At 39.7% G+C, this 18,736-nt stretch overlaps 1 protein-coding gene across 1 annotated transcript; it reads right to left on the bottom strand.

Annotated features, from left to right (window-relative positions):
• Positions 1-46: 46 nt before the first annotated feature.
• LOC121788611 (formin-G-like) lies at positions 47-1,090 on the bottom strand (the record flags this gene model as incomplete). Its single annotated transcript, XM_042187256.1, has 1 exon — positions 47-1,090. A coding segment is annotated over exon 1 (1,044 nt), but the record flags the coding sequence as incomplete, so codon positions are not given.
• Positions 1,091-18,736: the final 17,646 nt, after the last annotated feature.

Raw genomic sequence — 18,736 nt, 5'->3', positions numbered from 1 at the left:
GCATCAGCGAGTGGTAAAACTCAACAACCTCCGGAACTCTCCTGACCTTCGCCAACGCTGCCTTCGATTTACCCCCCTTCGGAGGTGGTGGAGGAGGAGCAGGCGGCGCAGCCACCTTGGATTTCGCCGGAGGCTGTGGCGGAGGAGGAGGCATAGCAGTAACCCCCTTCGGAGGTGGTGGCGGAGTAGGAGGCGCAGCCACCTTGGATTTCGCCGGAGGCGGTGGCGGAATATTGGAAATCTCCGCCAATGCGCGGTCAGCTGAATCAGAAAGAGAGGCGGGTGAACACTGAGACGACGACGGCAGCGGCGGCGGCTTCGGAACCCGCGGCGCGCGGGATCGAATCGCGATCATCGCTTCAGAAGTTCCGGGAATCTCCTCGGAATCGAAGCGGGAACTCCGAGGCCGCTCGGCGTTCTCCCCCGTACCTCCAAGGTCATCCTTCTTCAGGCTCGCAACGGAATCGCAGAAATTCGAGGCAATGTTACTCTGCGTGACGCATTTTCGCAAAACCTTGGCCGAGAAATTGGATTTGTGGTAATTATTGGTGACATCAGCGAGCTTCGGCGGAGAAGACGAAGAAGAAGACGGCGTCGTTTCCTCGTGCTCGGCAACCGCTCGTTTAATCTCGCACAATTCCGCCTGCATGTATTTGATCTTCTCTTCGTATTTCTGATTCTGGTTGGTCAATTCCATGTGCAGAAACTCGTTCTCATTCCTCAGCAGCTCATTCTCCACCTCCAGGCACTCGATCTTCTTCCTAAACCGCTCAATTTCACAATCCTTGCTCGAAATCTCGCTCTCCAGCATCGGCAGGATCGCGACGGACTCCTTCAGCAGCTTGTGCTCGAGGAGCTCTGTCTTGAGGCGTGACTCGCTCTCGCGCAGATCCTCGACCAACCGGATGAGTTCGGAGACGTCCGGCGGCCGCGGCTGGACCTGCGCGGAGGAGCGCGGGAAGTAGGCGCCGAACGTGCGGGAGAAGCCGTTGCCGGAGCCTTTCGGTCCTGTCTGCTTGCCGGATCCCGGCGGTTTTGGCGAGGCGTCGGGCTTAGCTTTCGTCCGAGCAGGCGATTTCTGCAGTCCCATCGCCGTTTTGACTTTTCCGGCGACCATTGTATGTGGTTTCCAAAAATTGGGAGCACAGACGATGTTTGAATTGCGTAAAATTATTTACATATTGTGAATGGGAAGGGAATGTGGGAAGAGTAGGACGAGAGTAGATAGGTCGTTTTCGTTATGACTGTATTTTGTAGATTGGTTATGGCGTGGTGAAAGCAGGGCAGAAAGAGAGAGAAGAGAGTATGGTTTGAGTTAGAGATGAAAGCAGAGCAGAAATTGAGAGAAGAGAATATGGAGAAACGGTCTTATTTTCTCTGATCAAAAGAATTCAAATTTTAACTGTTCCACGCGCTCGAGTCTTGATTCATATGTGGAAAGTAAAACAACTAAGAGCATCCGCAATGGCGGACGTCCACGCGGAATTCTCATCGGCGTGCGAAAATTCCGTGGCAGACGTCCGACATTGCGCGTCCCAGGCACGGATATGGAATTCTGCGAAGGAATTCGCAGTTCCGCGACGTTCTGCTGAATTCCGTTCAGATGTCCGCCATTGCGTTGACGCTCGCGGAATTCCGCGCAGAATACCCGTTTAATGCATTAAATATTTTTTTTTCCGGTTCCTATATATACATCTCATTGAACTTCATTTCATTCGCACCACTTGTATTAACAAGTTTCTCTCTCTCTAAAAATACATTTCTTGTAAATCAACAATGGAGCACCACGACACCGATTCACCCGTCTCGAGCGAGTCACCGGCGCCCCATTTTCCCATCTGCGGGAGAACGCCGATGTCCGCTGCGATGCCTCAAATGCCGGGGATGATGCCCCAGTCTCAAATGCCACCGGGAATGATGCCCGAGTACTACAACATGTACCCGACGTGGTACGGGATGATGCCCCAGATGCCCGGGGCGAGTACGGGGATGATGCCCCAAATGCAGGGGTCGCCTGTCGTTGCGGGGGGAGTAGGCAGGGGGTCCCCCAATCGCCGGTCGACAACGTCTATCGACCATTTATGGATTTACTAGCGACGGACAACCCGCTGAGTTCTCCTCTCGAGACTCAGTTCGCTGGCGTCGACACGTTCTCGTTCGAGGAGTTGGGGCTTTCTCCGGTCTGGGATACTCCCGCCAGCGCACCACCGCCGACGGGGAGGGCAGGGAGGACCGGGCGAGGACAGGGCAAGGGACGGGGCATCCCGGTGTACGGAGGTGAGGTGGGGGAGGGATCCAGCAGGAGCAAGAGGACCGTCTGGAGCATGGACGAGTGCGTCGCGCTGGCGAAGGCGTGGATCAGTGTAGTGGAGGATCCATACGTCGGGGCGAACCAGCACATCGACCGGATGTGGTGGCGCATTAGCCAAAGCTACCTCCAGTTCAAACCGCAATGGGGGAAGACACACAACTCGGAGCAATGCCGGAAATAGTGGGAGCGGTTGAAGAGACAGCTCAGCCGATTTGCCGGCATTTACACAAACAACCTCCGCTCGGCAACCAGCGGCATGTCTGTCGAGGATGTGAAGCTGCTGGCTCATCAGCAGTTCCCCGACGCTGAGAAGGGCTTCGGGGAATTCAAGTATTGGCCAGTGTTTTTTGTGTGCAGTCTTTGCTCTAGTTCACTGCGGGTGTTGAATCCGGCTGGCCAAAGCGGACGAAGATCAGCGCCCACGGAGAATACAGTAGCAGTGCTGGTTCCGCGGAACTTCCCCCTCCCGAGTCAGAGTTCCCCATACCCACATCGGAGGTATGCCGCCGTCGCTCGGTTGGGCAAAAATCCATGGCGCGGATGTCGAGGGTAAGCACCAACGGATCTGCCAAGGCCCAATCGGCAGCACCCTCCCAAAACGATCCCGAGAACCCCTCATTCGCCCGCATCGCCGCACATGAAACCTTGTTACGTGCGATGGTTGAATGGCGCCAAGCGACCGACCCCATTACAAGCGGAAGCTTAAGCCCCTCCTCGATAGTATGCGCCATGATTTGGGGCTCGACGGGATGTCGGAGATGACGGCGAGGGGGGGTGGCGGCGATGACGAGGGGGGGTGGCGGCGGGGAAGGCGAGAGGACTGGCGACGAGGAATCCGAGGAGTGAGAAGTCGGTTTTTATTTTTATGTACTTTTTTAGTATTTATGTACTTTTTTTAATGACGTATGTTTTTTTTTAAATAAAGTGGTTTCATTTTATCCGTATTCGCTTCGAAATTTTAATTCCGTAAATTGTTTACTTCCGGAAATTGTCTAATTTGTGAATTTGTGAATTCCTTATGACGTGGCATGAGGTGATTTTAGGAATTTCGCACCATTGTGGATGCTCTAAACTTGGAAAGCAAGTTGTGTTCAATGGTATAAAAGGAAATGAATGCATAATGTATATAATGATAATAGGAATATACTCCTCCCGTCCGTCATTAGGAGTCTTATTTATGGATCGCACGAGTTTTAACAAATGTTAAAAAAGTGGGTGGAAAAAAATTAGTGGAATAAGAGTCTCACTTGTATATATTAGTTTTAAGAGCATCCACAATAGGAAGAACTTCCCCACGGACTAGCACTAGGACTTCCCAAAAACACATTCTCCACGTCAGTAGGACTTCCCATCCCACTGGCACATCACTAGGACTTCCCACAGCACAATAGTGGACTTGCACTAGGACTCGTCCACTATTGAGAGTAGAGAGAGAAACTCGTTAATACAAGTGGTGCGAATAAAAATGAACCGAAACGAGCCATATATATAGAGTTTTTTTTTAAAAAAATTAGAAATACAACTCGTCCATGCGCTCGTTTGTGGAGGACCCACAATAGCGAACGAGACGACGGACGAGGGGTCGTCCGCGACGCGCTCGCCGGTCGCTCATCCGCCAGCTCGTCCACTATTGTGGATGCTCTAAATGAAATGTGAGTGAATTGAGTTAGTAGAAGGAGGGACCCTATTATCATTTATGTTAAATTTTCAATTGTAAGAAAATATGCTCAATAAACTGATTGCGTTGATATAGAGGTTAGGGGTTAGTATAGTTAAACATTTATGCTAGCATAACATTCAAAACTACTACTGACTACTGTAGAATATAATACCATAAGATGTTATTAATACGATGTACTCCTTGTAACACATTATATTGCTTAAGCAATATAATAATATTCACAATTAGTAAATTATTGATAAGAAACTTTATATTTTCATATACTCATATAGTAGAGTATTACTGTCTTTAAGTAATTAAGTAATATTATTTTTTATACGCTATACTATATCTCATACACATCTATTATTATCGATGCTGTAACTTATTATGCATCTAGATATGATAAAAACTTCTTCATCCAGATATTATAATATTCAGAATTATTATAATTTTGTGTTGTCATGATGTAAGTATTTTTAGCAAGATTCAAAAAATGGAGTCAAGGTTAATGCAAGACAGATATAATAAATGTCACACTATTGTTTATGTAAAATGTTATTATCTCATCTATTCCCTTTACAAAACGTTATTCACACGCGCTGGTGGCGTAGGTGGTTCTCCATTCTCAATTGTTTTAGCTATTCGTTTTTTGGAATTTGTGAGATGAAATTCAAATTTACTGTTGGCAAAAGTTATTTAATAGTACTATTGCATTAAAAGTTTGAAAGTTAAAAGGGCCAACGGTCGGCTTATCTTGAGATCTTCCGATCTTATTTTGGTATACCATTCTCTGCGGGTAATTTGTTTGAATTAAATTCATATCTGCTTTTCCAAAAAATAGATTAACACAACTCTTTTATCATATTGAAGAATAAATATTCATGATTAAGTCCAAAATGGCAGAACAGAATGTTTGTCGGAAGCAAAACTATATTGTTTTTGAATTAATCATTAAAATGTTTGAGATGTGTATGAACAGTATGATGTTTAAAGTTGTTGTTAGTATTTAAATAGAAATAAAATCTTACAACATATTTTTGCAAATATCTAATCATCAATTAATAGAGTTTATAGCACAGACGAGTCTGGAGTCATTTAAAAATATAATCTAAATATATGTTTCTTTCTGTATAATATAATGAAGGTGAAACTTATATTTTAGTCACCAATCGAGAATTAGGCCATAGACGACCCTCAACGGAGTGGAGGGGGCCGTGGGGATGACGGGCAACACGAGAGCAGTGCCACGCTGTCGGGGTAGGGGTCTATTTTAAATTTTATTTTTTTATTTCAAATTCGAAACACTAAAAATATAGTAGTTCTTCGTCCCAAACTAAGTTAGAGTCGTATTTTTTTTGGGACATTCCAACAAAATTGAGTCATTTCCTTTCTTTAATAAAAAAACAACAAAACATTCAATTATTTTACTTTATTTTATCATCTACCTTACTTTCTCTTATCTCTCATACTTTTTCTCACACCTATTTTATTTTACTTTTAATCTATTCAATACAATTTTTAAATTTTCGTGTCCAAAATTTTTTACCAGCTTAGCTTGGGCGGAGGGAATAATACATTTCACTTTCATTTTTTTTTCAAATTCACTTTCAATATGACAAAAAAAGGATCTCAATAACACTTTTTCCACTCAACTAGAATGATCGAGAAGATTATGGACAACTTTGTTCTTCCTAGGGGCGGGATTCGGGAACATTGAGAGGCTAGCGGAATGGGAAGTCAACGCAGATGTTGCATTCCCTTATACGTTGACGGGTCGAACAACAATCATTATCAGCTATTGGTGGTGAATACCGATGACAACGAGGTTAGCAAGATGGAGACGAGGCCAGGTCGGGAAAGGGGCGAAGGCAGGAAGTCGGTGACTGGGGATGAGCTAAAGACGTACGCCGTACGCCTCAACAACCAAAAGTTCCAGATATTTTGGGAACGGGTTTCCGAAAAGTACAACATAGGTAGGGCGATGATGCACCCACATGATTGCCATGGGCGGATCTACCTATAGATCATGAAAGGCATTTGACCCACCTCATAATATATACATGTATATTACCTACTAATTTGTTGATTTTAATTTTTCACCAAATGTCCATCCTCAAATTCCTAAAATTCCTTCATATGTATATTTGTCCCTCTTCCTACAAATTCTTCGCCCCGCCCCGATTGGAACATGCGGCTCAAATGGACGTGAGTCAGTTTGTTGGCATCTTGGCCAACGACGACTACTCCACGAGCTGGGGAGATGCATTCATGGACCTCACAATAGGGGAGGTCTCAAAACATTTAGAACCGTCCGATGGGGACTAAGACATGAAAGAGAAAAGTGAGAGGGAAGGCTCCGACATATCCGAGCAGTGAACCACCTGAAAGAAAGCTGCGGAAGCCATGAACACACACACTGGAGATATATTTGGAGAGTTCTCTCAAATCGGCATTTTTCATTTTTTAAATGTAACCAGATGCAATACATATATACTACATTCAAAAGACCTAAAACATTGTACTAATCTACTTTAACAAAGTCTGCAAGACATGTTTCCTCTTTAAACCGCGCAACACCACGTCGAGCCAAGTACACATGTGGTTCTCCATCTTAGCTGGCTTGTCCGCGGTTTCAACACGTGCGAGGTTGATCATTGGCTCCTTTTGTGCCGCACACTCCTTACTCTTCTTTGTCTCATTCTCAGCTTCAGCTCTCATGGAGTTCGTGGTTGTTCTGGCTTGCGCACAACGCACTGCAGCTTGATCAGCTTAACGGTCCAGTGACTTGAGATCACGGATCGCGGCTTGTTGATCAACTCGGCAGGTGGCGGCTTGATCAACTTGGTTTGCAGCGGCTTGATCAACTTGGCTAGCAGCGGCTTGACCAACTTTGTTATCTCTTTCAGCTTGATCAACTTGGCATGCAACGGCTTGACAAAAAAATTATAAAGATGATGTAAAATAAATTATTAAAATACTAGTTTATATATAAACATAATAAAATATAAATACAAAAAATAAATATATTAACATATTATTACATATATACAACAAGATTTGAATAGTAAATAAAGTCTAAAGATATTTAATTTACCAAATCTTCTTAAGAAATACTAATAAGGATTAAAATAAACGTAGTAAAACTTTTATATACCTGTTTATCACTTATAATAGTATCATGTCACTATAAATCTATGATGAATTAGTTTTAATATATACGGAGTCAAAAAATTGAATATAAAGTAAAATACTAGTAATAATAAATTTATGACAAAATGAATTATTTTGACGAGAATCCCAATCAGATAGTATGACATTGTGCCTTCTATATTCCTCCTAATTCTCTCTCTCCCTCCCTCCAGCCCCATATCTCCATGTACCTATTATTCTCCACCGCTTCCGTTTAAGAAATCTATATAAAAATGGCGGACGCCACCGGCAGCCCCCGCTGGAGCGGGGGCTTGTCCTTAGCTAGTTCCGTCCGTGGGTTTAGTGAATATATCTGCTATTTTATCCCCGGCTGGAACATGCCTCAACTCAATCTCCTTGCTCATAACCTTATCTCGAACAAAGTGGATATCTATCTCAATGTGCTTAGTTCTTGCATGTAAGACAGGGTTAGAAGCCAGTGCAATTGCACTCAAGTTGTCCACCCAAATCACTGGACTCCCTTTCTTCTTAATCTTCAATTCAGTAAGCATAGAAGACAACCAACTCACTTCAACAGCTGCTTGAGCCAGGCTCCTATACTCAGCTTCTGTGTTGGATCTAGCAACCACAGTTTGCTTTTTAACACACCATGAGACAAGGTTCCTTCTATGATAGGCACACACTCCTGTGGTGGATCTCCTATCATCTATGTCTGCTGTCCAATCTGAGTCAGAGAATGCACATACTTGACCAGGAGACTTTCTAATTTGAATTCCATAATCTAAAGTCCCTGAAAGATATCTTAAGATCTTCTTCACAGCCCTCCAATGCGTGTCTAATGGTTCAGCCATGTACTGACTCACATTGTTGACAACAAAATTGATGTTTGGTCTGGTAATAGAAGCATATTGCAGAGCTCCTACAATGCTTCTGTAGAGTTTTGCATTAGAAACTGGTTCTCCAGAGTTTTTGCTCAATTCTGAGGTGGAAATCATTAGAGTTGGACAACCTTTAGCTCCTGTCATGTTAGATTTCTTTAAAAGATCTTTGATGTAGTTGGATTGGCAAAGATGTAGACCTCCATCAGTAGTCTTGACAACTTCAACTCCCAAGAACAGGCTCACCTCCCCAAGATCTTTAATGAAAAGCAAGAGTTAAGCTGAAATATCACCTTCTGAATGGAGTCTTGAGAAGTCCATGTGATGAGCATATCATCTACATTTATAAGCAAGTAGATAACCTCCCCACATCTCTGTCTAATGAACATGGAAGCATCAGATTTACTCTGGGAGAAGCCAAGCTTGATCAGGACATAATGAACCGTGAAGAACCATGCTCTGCAAGCTTGTTTTAGTCCATAGATTGCTTTGTTGAGTTTGCATATCATGTGAGGACCCCCCTTATTCAAAACCAACTGGTTACTTCATGTAGATGTCCTCGTTAAGCTCACCATTAAGAAAGGCATTATTCACATCAAGGTGAGTCACTGTCCAGCCGTGAGACACAGCAAGACTAAGGATAATTCTGATTGTAGTAGGCTTCACCACAGGGCTGAAAGTCTCATTAAAATCAAAACCAGGCTGTTGAGAGAAGCCTTGAGCCACTAATCTTGCTTTATATCTAGCAATAACACCAGACAAGTGAAGCTTAATCTTGAAAACCCAAGTGCAACCTATAAGATTCTTGCCTGGAGGAAGTGTTGTTAATATCCAAGTTTTATTGTTAAGAAGTGCATTGAATTCACTCAACATAGTAGATTTCTAGCAGGGAATAAGTAAGGCTTCTAGAGCTGATTTAGGAAGATGAGATGACACATAAAGAGTGAAGACTCTGGGCTTAAAGATTCCAGATTTTGATCTGGTTGTCATTGAGTGAGTTTCCTGAGTGACTGCTGGAATGATTGGATGGACATCATGAGGTGAGGAATCAGGTGACTGAACATCAGGTAATAATAGTGATGAGGGACTGTTGACAGAATCTGTACCAGATGAGTGATCTAGTGCAGTATTTTCTCTATGAGGGGAAACAATAGGTGCAAGGATTGGAGACAATGAAAAGGAATGATCACATGATGATGGTGGTGGAGCAACAGTGGCAGTGGGAGATGGAGAATTTTGAAATGGAAAAACAGTTTCATCAAAGATGATATCTCTAGTCACCATGACATTCCCTTCAGGCAGAAGAACTTTGTATCATTTGTGAGAGGAGCTATATCCTAGGAAAATCCCTTTAACAGACCTAAATTTAAGTTTGTGGTTGTTATAGGGTCTAGTATAAGGAAAACACAAACAACCAAAGACTTTGAGTGCTGAGTAGTCAGGTTTGGAGTGAAAAAGAGCCTCATATGGAGAAATGTTATTGATAATTTTGGATGGCATAAGATTAATGAGATAAATAGCTGTGACAAAGGAATCATCCTAGAATTTCAGTGGAAGATAAGATTGAGCTAACAAGGCTAGACCAGTTTCCACAATGTGTCTGTGCTTTCTCTCAGCCAAACCGATTTGTTGTGGTGTGTATGGACATGATACTCTATGAACTACCCCACTCTCTTTCAGAAAAGGAACTAATCCCTGATACTCACCTCCCCAATCTGATTGAAGAATCTTAATTCTTGATCCTGGGAGGTTTTCACTCATAAGCTTGAACTGTTTGAAAACAGCAGTGAGATCACTTTTATTTTTGAGTAAGTAAATCCAGGTGAATCTAGAAAAATGGTCAACAAATGAGACATAGTAAGAATATCCATTTCTAGATTTAACTGGAGAAGGCCCCCAAAGATCACTATGGACAAGTTCCAGAGGTGCATTGTGTTGTGAGGCAGAGTGTGGATATGGTAATATGTGAGCTTTAGACACACAACAAGGATAGCAAAGTGAAGTAGTTTCCATTGAATTATAAGGAATATTATAACTGTTGAGAGCATGTTTAACAACATCTAGAGTAGGATGTCCTAGTCTACTATGCCATAAAGATAAGACTGAACTAGAAACTTGACTGGAACTACTGCTGGATTGTTTGCTCAAACTCAGGGAATGCACAGCTGGACTTTCTGGAGTGGAGGAAGAAAAGGGGACAGGGACACGCTTGATTGGAGCATGATCTACTAGGAAATGATATAGACCCCTTTCAAGAGTTCCTTTGAGCACTACCTCCCTGGTGCTCAGGTCCTTGACAAAACAGAAACTTGGATGAAATTCACAAAAAGACATAATTGTCTTGAGCAAATTTGGAAACACTCAGTAGATTTTTGGTGATATTAGGTACATGCAAAAGATTTTTGAGATGAAGCTTTCTAGAGAATTTAGTTGAGTGAGATTTAAATGCACTTTCTCCAATATTTGCAATATTAACAACAGATCCATTACCAAGCAAGAGATTCTTACCTCCTGTGTATTCAGTGCTTATGTTGAGATTGCTCATGTCATTGGACACATGGTGCGTTGCCCCTGAGTTTGGATACCAGCTGGATGACACATTTGATCCATAGCTGAACTCTGATGGAGTCCCAACAGAGAATGATGCTAAAGGAGACCTAGGCACTGACTGCACAAGATGAGCTGAAGGATTGAAGAATCCTTGATTGTGTTGCTGTGGAGAACTTCCTCTGAACTGGATTTGAGGTGGTATGAAGTTTTGCTCGAACCTATGCCAACATTTTGCTGCTGAATGGCCAGGTTTCTCACATAGCTGACAGACAATCTTGTTGTTTCTTCGGCCAAAACCTCTGCCACCTCTTCCTCTTCTCTGAAATCTTCCTCCAAAACCTCTTCCATTCGCTGCTTCAAATCTGTTGTTGTTGAAATTTGGAGACTCCCTCTTCTGCCCAGACTGCTGCTGGATAAGATTCAATGATAGTTGTGATCCATCTAAGCTAACGGAATTGGCTCTAGTTGACTCCATTCTTGACTCAAAGCTGAGCAGAAATGCACTAACGTCTCCAAGACTCCAAGGATATGATCTGGAAGTCACTGCACATACAGCAGGATCATAATCCTGAATGTGGAGCACTTGTTCAGCTTCTGAGATTCTACACCCCACTGAACCAAGCAAATCAAAATATGTTCTCATCTTGCCTAGATAGTCAGTAATTGACATTCCATCTTTCTTCAAATTTTCCATTTGTTGTCGATATTGCATCACCTTAGCCGTGGAGCGGCTTGCAAAATTTGTCTCTAGAGCACACCATATGTCTCTAGCAGATCTGAGCCCTACCACCAAAGTTAGAGCATTTTCAGATAAGGAAGACAAGAGCCATCCAGCCACTCTCCTATCTTGTCTTTGCCAACTTATGTAAGCTGGATTTGAAACCATAGACTCTCCATCTCGGTCTGGAATCAATTGTGGAGGGGGATCAGTGTCCCCTGTGATAAATCCTTCATGGCCGTAGCCATACACCGCAACATCAACTTGTAGCTGCAACATAAGAAAATTTCCATCAGTTAGTTTAACCGAGATGGGGGGCAACTAAGAGAAGATTGGTGGCAGTGTTGCCACCGGAATAGTTTCACTGGCTTCTGCCATTTTTGAGTAGTAAAGAAAAAGGAACAAAAACAAGATCAAGAGCCAGGATCAGTGAGATCCTGCTCTGATACCTGAAAGAAAGCTGCGGAAGCCATGAACACACACACTCTGGAGATATATTTGGAGAGTTCTCTCAAATCGGCATTTTTCATTTTTTAAATGTAACCAGATGCAATACATATATATACATTCAAAAGATCTAAAACATTGTACTAATCTACTTTAACAAACTCTGCAAGACATGTTTCCTCTTTAAACCGCGCAACACCACGTCGCGCCAAGTACACATGTGGTCCTCCATCTTAGCTGGCTTGTCCGCGGTTTCAACACGTGCGAGGTTGATCGTTGGCTCCTTTTGTGCCGCACACTCCTTACTCTTCTTTGTCTCATTCTCAGCTTCAGCTCTTATGGAGTTCGTGGTTGTTCTGGCTTGCGCACAACGCACTGCAGCTTGATCAGCTTGACGGTCCAGTGACTTGAGATCACGGATCGCGGCTTGTTGATCAACTCGGCAGGTGGCGGCTTGATCAACTTGGTTAGCAGCGGCTTGATCAACTTGGCTAGCAGCGGCTTGACTAACTTTGTTATCTCTTTCACCTTGATCAACTTGGCATGCAGCGGCTTGACCAATAGCTTGATCAACTTGGCATGTAGCGGCTTGACCAACTTTGTTATCTCTTTCAACACCACCCCCACCCCTATCCAACCCAAATCTAGATAGAGTTGTTTTGTCGATAGGCGAAATGAGTCTCACTATGCGGATCGGCTGATTCAGTGGACTGATGTAGGAGAATACGTCGTTAATGTTGGAGATGGAACGTGAAATGCACAACGACATAATCGGAATACTCCACGCCAACTTAAGGTTAAAGTAGTAATTTGGATCAGTTATTTTGATAAAATGAGAGTGATGTTAATATTTATAGCGAGTAACAGTTTGTATTTAATGCTCGTAAGAGCGACATTCATATACCAAATCAAAATTTAAAATTACAAATAAAAATAGAATTTTTTAGATTCACTTTTTAACAAAAAAAAATATATATCTAAATAACATGTAATTATTCAAGAATATTCAGCAATAATTTACATTATCATCAGCCAACGGCAGCACTCACCAATCACCATACTCGTAGTCCACATTAGGTAAAGTAATTATGAAAATTGAAGTGCCATTATTTGTGGATTTTCAAGTACCATCCATTATTTGTGAATTTTTCAAGTGCCAGTATTTGTGGTAATTTAGGTGGGGGTGAATATATAACTAAATTTACAAATTAAATGAGAGATATTGATATATCATTATCAACATAAGGGGGGTCTAGTCTAAATGAAATGCAATGGCTAACCCTACCCTTTCTTTTTCACATCTTTGTTGTCTTAATTTGCTTTTGTCCCCTTTGGACAACTATATATCTAACATTATAAAATTAATGTTGATTGTTTTTGTATACCCTTTTTAAAAGATTACACTAATTGTTCATTCCTTATCTCTTTTAGTGACGAGGTAAATCCAAAATGAACAATGTATAGATGAATACCTAATCGTCTATTTAAGGGAATGCATGCATAAAATTTGAGAGAGCTAGAATTAGGGATTTTTAATGATTATGAAAAGTGTTAAATTTTTGGCCTCTAGATGCGATGATAGAAGACCAGGAATGAAAATTGATGGACTTCAGTGATATTATAAATTTAAAACTTTAATAAAGAGGCATAATTTTCAAATAGTATGCACCTCGTCTATTGTGACAGTTATGAAAATTAAGGAGTAGTATTATTATTATTACTATTATGGAGTATTATTATTATTATTCCCTCAATTTTGGAAAGTACGATATACTTAGTGAATGACATAAGATTTTAGGAGGTGTACAAAATAATTGAATGTAATACTCCATATTAGTAAAACTGTGATTAGAGATAAAATGTAATTAAATAATGATATATTTTTTATGAAAATGTGTCACTGTTTACATGACAACAAAAAAGGAAAGCGTAACAATTTTAGTGGGACGAGTTCAAAAATAAGTAGTGCTGTAATATACAAGAACAAATTGTGTATTGCCAATGAAATGTGTTTAACTTTCTTCATTATTAGAGAATGATTACCAAGTAGAATATTTGCATGAACATTTTTACCCAAAACAGCAAGACGTAGTTCTGATAATTAATCGTCAATGGCGGATGAAAAATGGAAAGTATTTGAGAGCTGTGATAGAAAGCATTGAGAATAAATGGTTGGCGGTCCTTTGATAGCTCCTACACATGCAACATCCTTACATATTACACCTACACTAACACATGCAACATCCATATATGTTGATGAGTCTGTTATTGTCTATATATTTCTCCTCTATCACATTATATTCATGCTCTCAACTGCCCTCTCACACATGGTATTGGAAAAGTAAATGGTAATTCACTTGTGAACAAGTCACATTTGTGTTAGGAGTCTTCTTGAAGCTCTTCAATAAATTCAAAAATCGACATATATGAGGTCTTGTGAAATAAATAATCGCCCCAATCTGGCGAATTGATTAATGGTCCTTGTGTAAAATGGTTTGGTTTTCCTTCATTGGCTAAGAACAAAGCTAGCAGATCATCAAATCAAGTACATTTGTGTGTTTTGGCATTATAGATTAATCCATATTAAATTTTAGAATTTTCCTTCACTTATAAAATTAACTTTCATTTGTATTATGAGCTATATATTTTTTTTATCTACAGTAAATGTAATTTTAATTGAAAGAACAAAAAGAAAACGGAAATAGGAATAGTAATTTTATTAGATGTGGAATGATTAAATATGTCCCCACAAATATCATAAATGCAACATGGCAATGTGAAAGGGAAACTTCATGTACAAGTCCATTTTTATGTCACTATAATCCTTAATACTATAAAACAAAATATATTGATCATTCTAATGTTGTATTTTGTGACCCCTTAACCTATGTCCTTTCAATTTTGAAGATATGTACTTTTTCAAAATTCCCAAACCCCAACACGATATACATCCTTTAAATATGTATTTAAACAATACATTATGTGTAAAAGTGGAACACTGCATGCTGAGTTCATTTGTTTAATAGATATAAAATTGAATATTCATATGACATATACAAATAGATATGTTCAATATTGAATATTCAAATTACATTCTATGCAATATAGTATACATTTATGGCCCAGCCTCTCCAAGTTTCTTTTTTTCCCAGTCGAAAAAATTAAAAAAGAACAAAATAAATTTTGTTAATATTCTTGCCAAATAAAATATTCTTTCACATACTCTTACAATAAGCTTTTTTTTATTATTATTTTGCAAAAGCGTTTCGAGGATGGAATTTTGAGGGGGATATTTTAATACTCCTAGTACTATTTTGTCATAAAAAAATAGTTTTATTTTTTTCATATTCTTCCATACACCAAAATTAGACTTTATGAATTTATACTAAATTTCTTTATAATGAAGTAAGTCTTATTTTCAATTAATAATATTTCAACCATTTTCGCTCTCTATCTATCTTACATTCTTAATTTACCAATTCCATTAAAATTCATATCATCCACTTCGAACGCTATTTTTTTGTGGATGAAGAGTCGGAGATAGTATGAATTACTAAAAGAGTAATCGTAAATATATTTAAAAGAAAGTTCAATTACAATAAAAATTTCTATTTTTTTTGGTAAAAACTACTCCAAACTATTTATATTCTGAAATTACACCGAATAATGATTCTAATCCATGACTACGCATATTGTTTTTTTCATCATAATTTTGTAAAGGATTATACGTATAAATTAATCATAAATGATCCATTTGATAGAGGAGAGTAATTTGATTCCCAACTTTTAAATTCTTAGATTTATTTGATTTTTTATAAGTAATACGTACTAAATCTTAAATAAAATATGCAGTGCAGTTTTTAAAGGTTTTTAATTCCTTAGATTTACTCGGATTTTTTTTTCCAAATAAAAGTTCAACTTAGAATTTAATAAGTAGAAATTAAAACTATATATATTTAGAAAGCACATTCCCAAAATATTAATTTTAATGGGCCTAAGGCCCTAAAGAATTTAAACGATTAAATGTTACTACTCCATCTCTTTTGTCTTACATTAGTATTGACTCGTATACTTTATTAGGTTGTAGTTGCAATATCTTTTATACTCCTGCATCTTCTCTCTTCATTATTATTATATCTAACTAGTATTACAAGTAGGGGTGGGTCGATACGAGATATCGTATCGAAAACGTTGTATCATATATCGTATCGAAAATATCGATATGAAAGAATTTCATATTGTTATCATATCGAAAGTTTCGATATATCGAACTTTCGATATGGATAATATCAATATCGTTATCGTATCGATATTTCGATATATCGATATCGTATCGAATACCTGTATATCGAAAATTATAATTTCAAAACTTAAAATTCACACAAAAATTAATAAAACTTCAACACAATAAAATTAATAGTGTTCTTATCTCCATAATCAAAATACAACACAACCAAGTACAATTAAATTGATTTATATATATTTATAATTTTAAATTTTAATATGTATTGAATTTCAATATGTTTCGATATATACGATATATATCGTATATTCGATATAAAACGATATATCGAAAATATCGATATATATCGTATATTCGATATAAAATGATATACCACGATATAAGGAAATTCATATCGTTATCGTATAAAAAACTTACGATACGGTATCGTATCGAAAATTACGATATATTGAAAATTCGATAATTTTTTGATATTTTTCCGCAGCCCTAATTACACGCGATGCACAAATTAAGAAATTTATAAATATTGATTTTAGATTGTAAATTAATTAAATGAAATTAGAAACAATATCATTATATAAATTTGTAAACATAATAACTATGAATTATACAACTAAAACATACCATAAGCTTGAAATAATTAGTAGCAAATTATAAAAATTTGGAGAGCACCGACTCACAATACATGAATGGTGACATTTAAAACATCATTTGATTAAGCTCTTAGAAGAAAAAACAAATCCACTTATATCACCTATAACAAAATATTCTAATTATAATAGCTAAAAAATTATTCTCGACACAAATAAACCCTAAAAAACACTTAGGTGCCCTATTAGAATTGCCATAAAAATTGGCCGACGGCGAATGAGAAACATAAACAAAAATCGTTGCATCACATACACAACTCACCTTCCCTTCCGATTTCTACATCTCATCATCATACATAATCAATTTCAACTGAAAACAACAAAAGAATTCTCTATAACCGACTACCCTATGAACTCCGATGTACATAAGAACTTTATCAAAATCGACGACATCTCTCATTTATAGATCTGACATCTATGTATTCATAATACTTAACGACATTTCTATTGCACACTTTCATTGTATGATAATATCACATATTTATAGGAAAAAAATATGAAGATAGATTGATTCAAATTTATACTAAATTATTATTATTTCAATTCTCTACCCACTTATCTAATTTAATGGGGACAATTATTGCAACCGTTTTCTTCCTTGGCCCATTTTAAACGTCTTTAAGCATTTAACCTTTTATAAGTACCATTTTAGTCTTTAAGCATTTAACCTTCTTTAAGCATTTAACCTTTTATAAGCATTAATTTTAAACGTCTTTAAGCATTTAACCTTTTATAAGCATTTAACCTTTTATATATATGTATACAGAGTAAAACCTGACCCTCACTCCACTTAATCACATGTTTTTAACTTTTAATTAAATATTTAAATAGTCTTTAATTATACATTTAATAAAAAATTAGATTGCCTTTAAATGATCTTTAATTATACATTTTTAATTTAATATTAATTTTAAAATTAAATAGCAATCTTGTAAATTTCTTCAAAACTCTCCTTTTATATATTGTATAGATTAACTAATTAATCATTTATTTCTAGCACTAATGGGAAACTAAGACCATCCGCAATGGGCGGACGATGGCACGCCCGATGGCGCGCATCGTCCGCGCCATTCATCGTCCGCCCCCACTGTGGGTGTGTGGCATAGGCCGCGGACGATAGTCGCGGCCTATGCTTCGGGCGCGACTTAAACCGCGGACGATGGCCATCGACCGCTCCATTGCGGACGTCGCGGACGATGGTCGCGGACGATTGCCATCGTCCGCGACATCGTCCGCCCCATTGTGAAGGCCGCGGACGATGGCACGCGGTTTCATTTTTTTATAAATAGCGTTCATTTGTAATATTTCATTTCACACGATTTCATCTTCAAAACTTACATTTACATAATTACTACGAAATGGATTCAAGCCCCAATAGCCGTACGTTTAGCGGAGAGGCGCATTGGCCGGGTACAGAACCCGGCGATTATCGTTCGTTCGGCGACAACACCCATTACGATCCCGATTTCAGTACGGAATCGTATGGGTTGTCTGATATGGAGCCGTCGCCGCACCGCCCAACCGCATAGGCCGATCCCGCCCCCGCAGTGACCGGTGTCTGATATGGGAGCGCATCGCGGACCTCTACAATTCGGTCAAGCCGCCGACCGCGTACAAGCGCAAGCGTGAGCAACTCCGCAAGCACTGAGATCAAATCAAGAAGCAAGTGAACTTGTACTCGGCGGAGTTCGAGAAGTGCGCGCGATCACCTGGGAGTGGCGAGAGCGTGCACGACGTGCGCTCTAAAGCGATGTTGTCGTACCGGTCGATGTTCGGCGAGTTCAAGCACGAGGCCATCTGGGCGCTCTTGAGGGAGAAGCAGAAGTTCCAAGGTGGAATTCTGCACACTGGTGCGCCGAAGAGGACGAAGGTCGCCGAAGCTGGTGACTACACGAGCAGCGGTAGCGGCACTAACCCGGTTGACCTCAACCGGACGTACGTGGATTAAGGGAGTTCCGGCACACCGGTGTCCTCCCGGCATCAAGGCTGCGAAGGCCAAGGGGAAGGCGACCGCGACGTCATCGTCGACCGCTGCAACCCCTGATCCGGACCCGGATGAGCTCCCGACGCAGACGTCCACCGCGTTTGCGTCGTTAGCTACAACATCGATGGCAAGGACGATGTTG

The sequence above is a fragment of the Salvia splendens genome, unplaced genomic scaffold, assembly GCF_004379255.2.
Source record: "Salvia splendens isolate huo1 unplaced genomic scaffold, SspV2 ctg1100, whole genome shotgun sequence".
NCBI classification, from domain to species: domain Eukaryota; kingdom Viridiplantae; phylum Streptophyta; class Magnoliopsida; order Lamiales; family Lamiaceae; genus Salvia; species Salvia splendens.
This window is presented reverse-complemented; position numbering and strand designations above follow the sequence as displayed.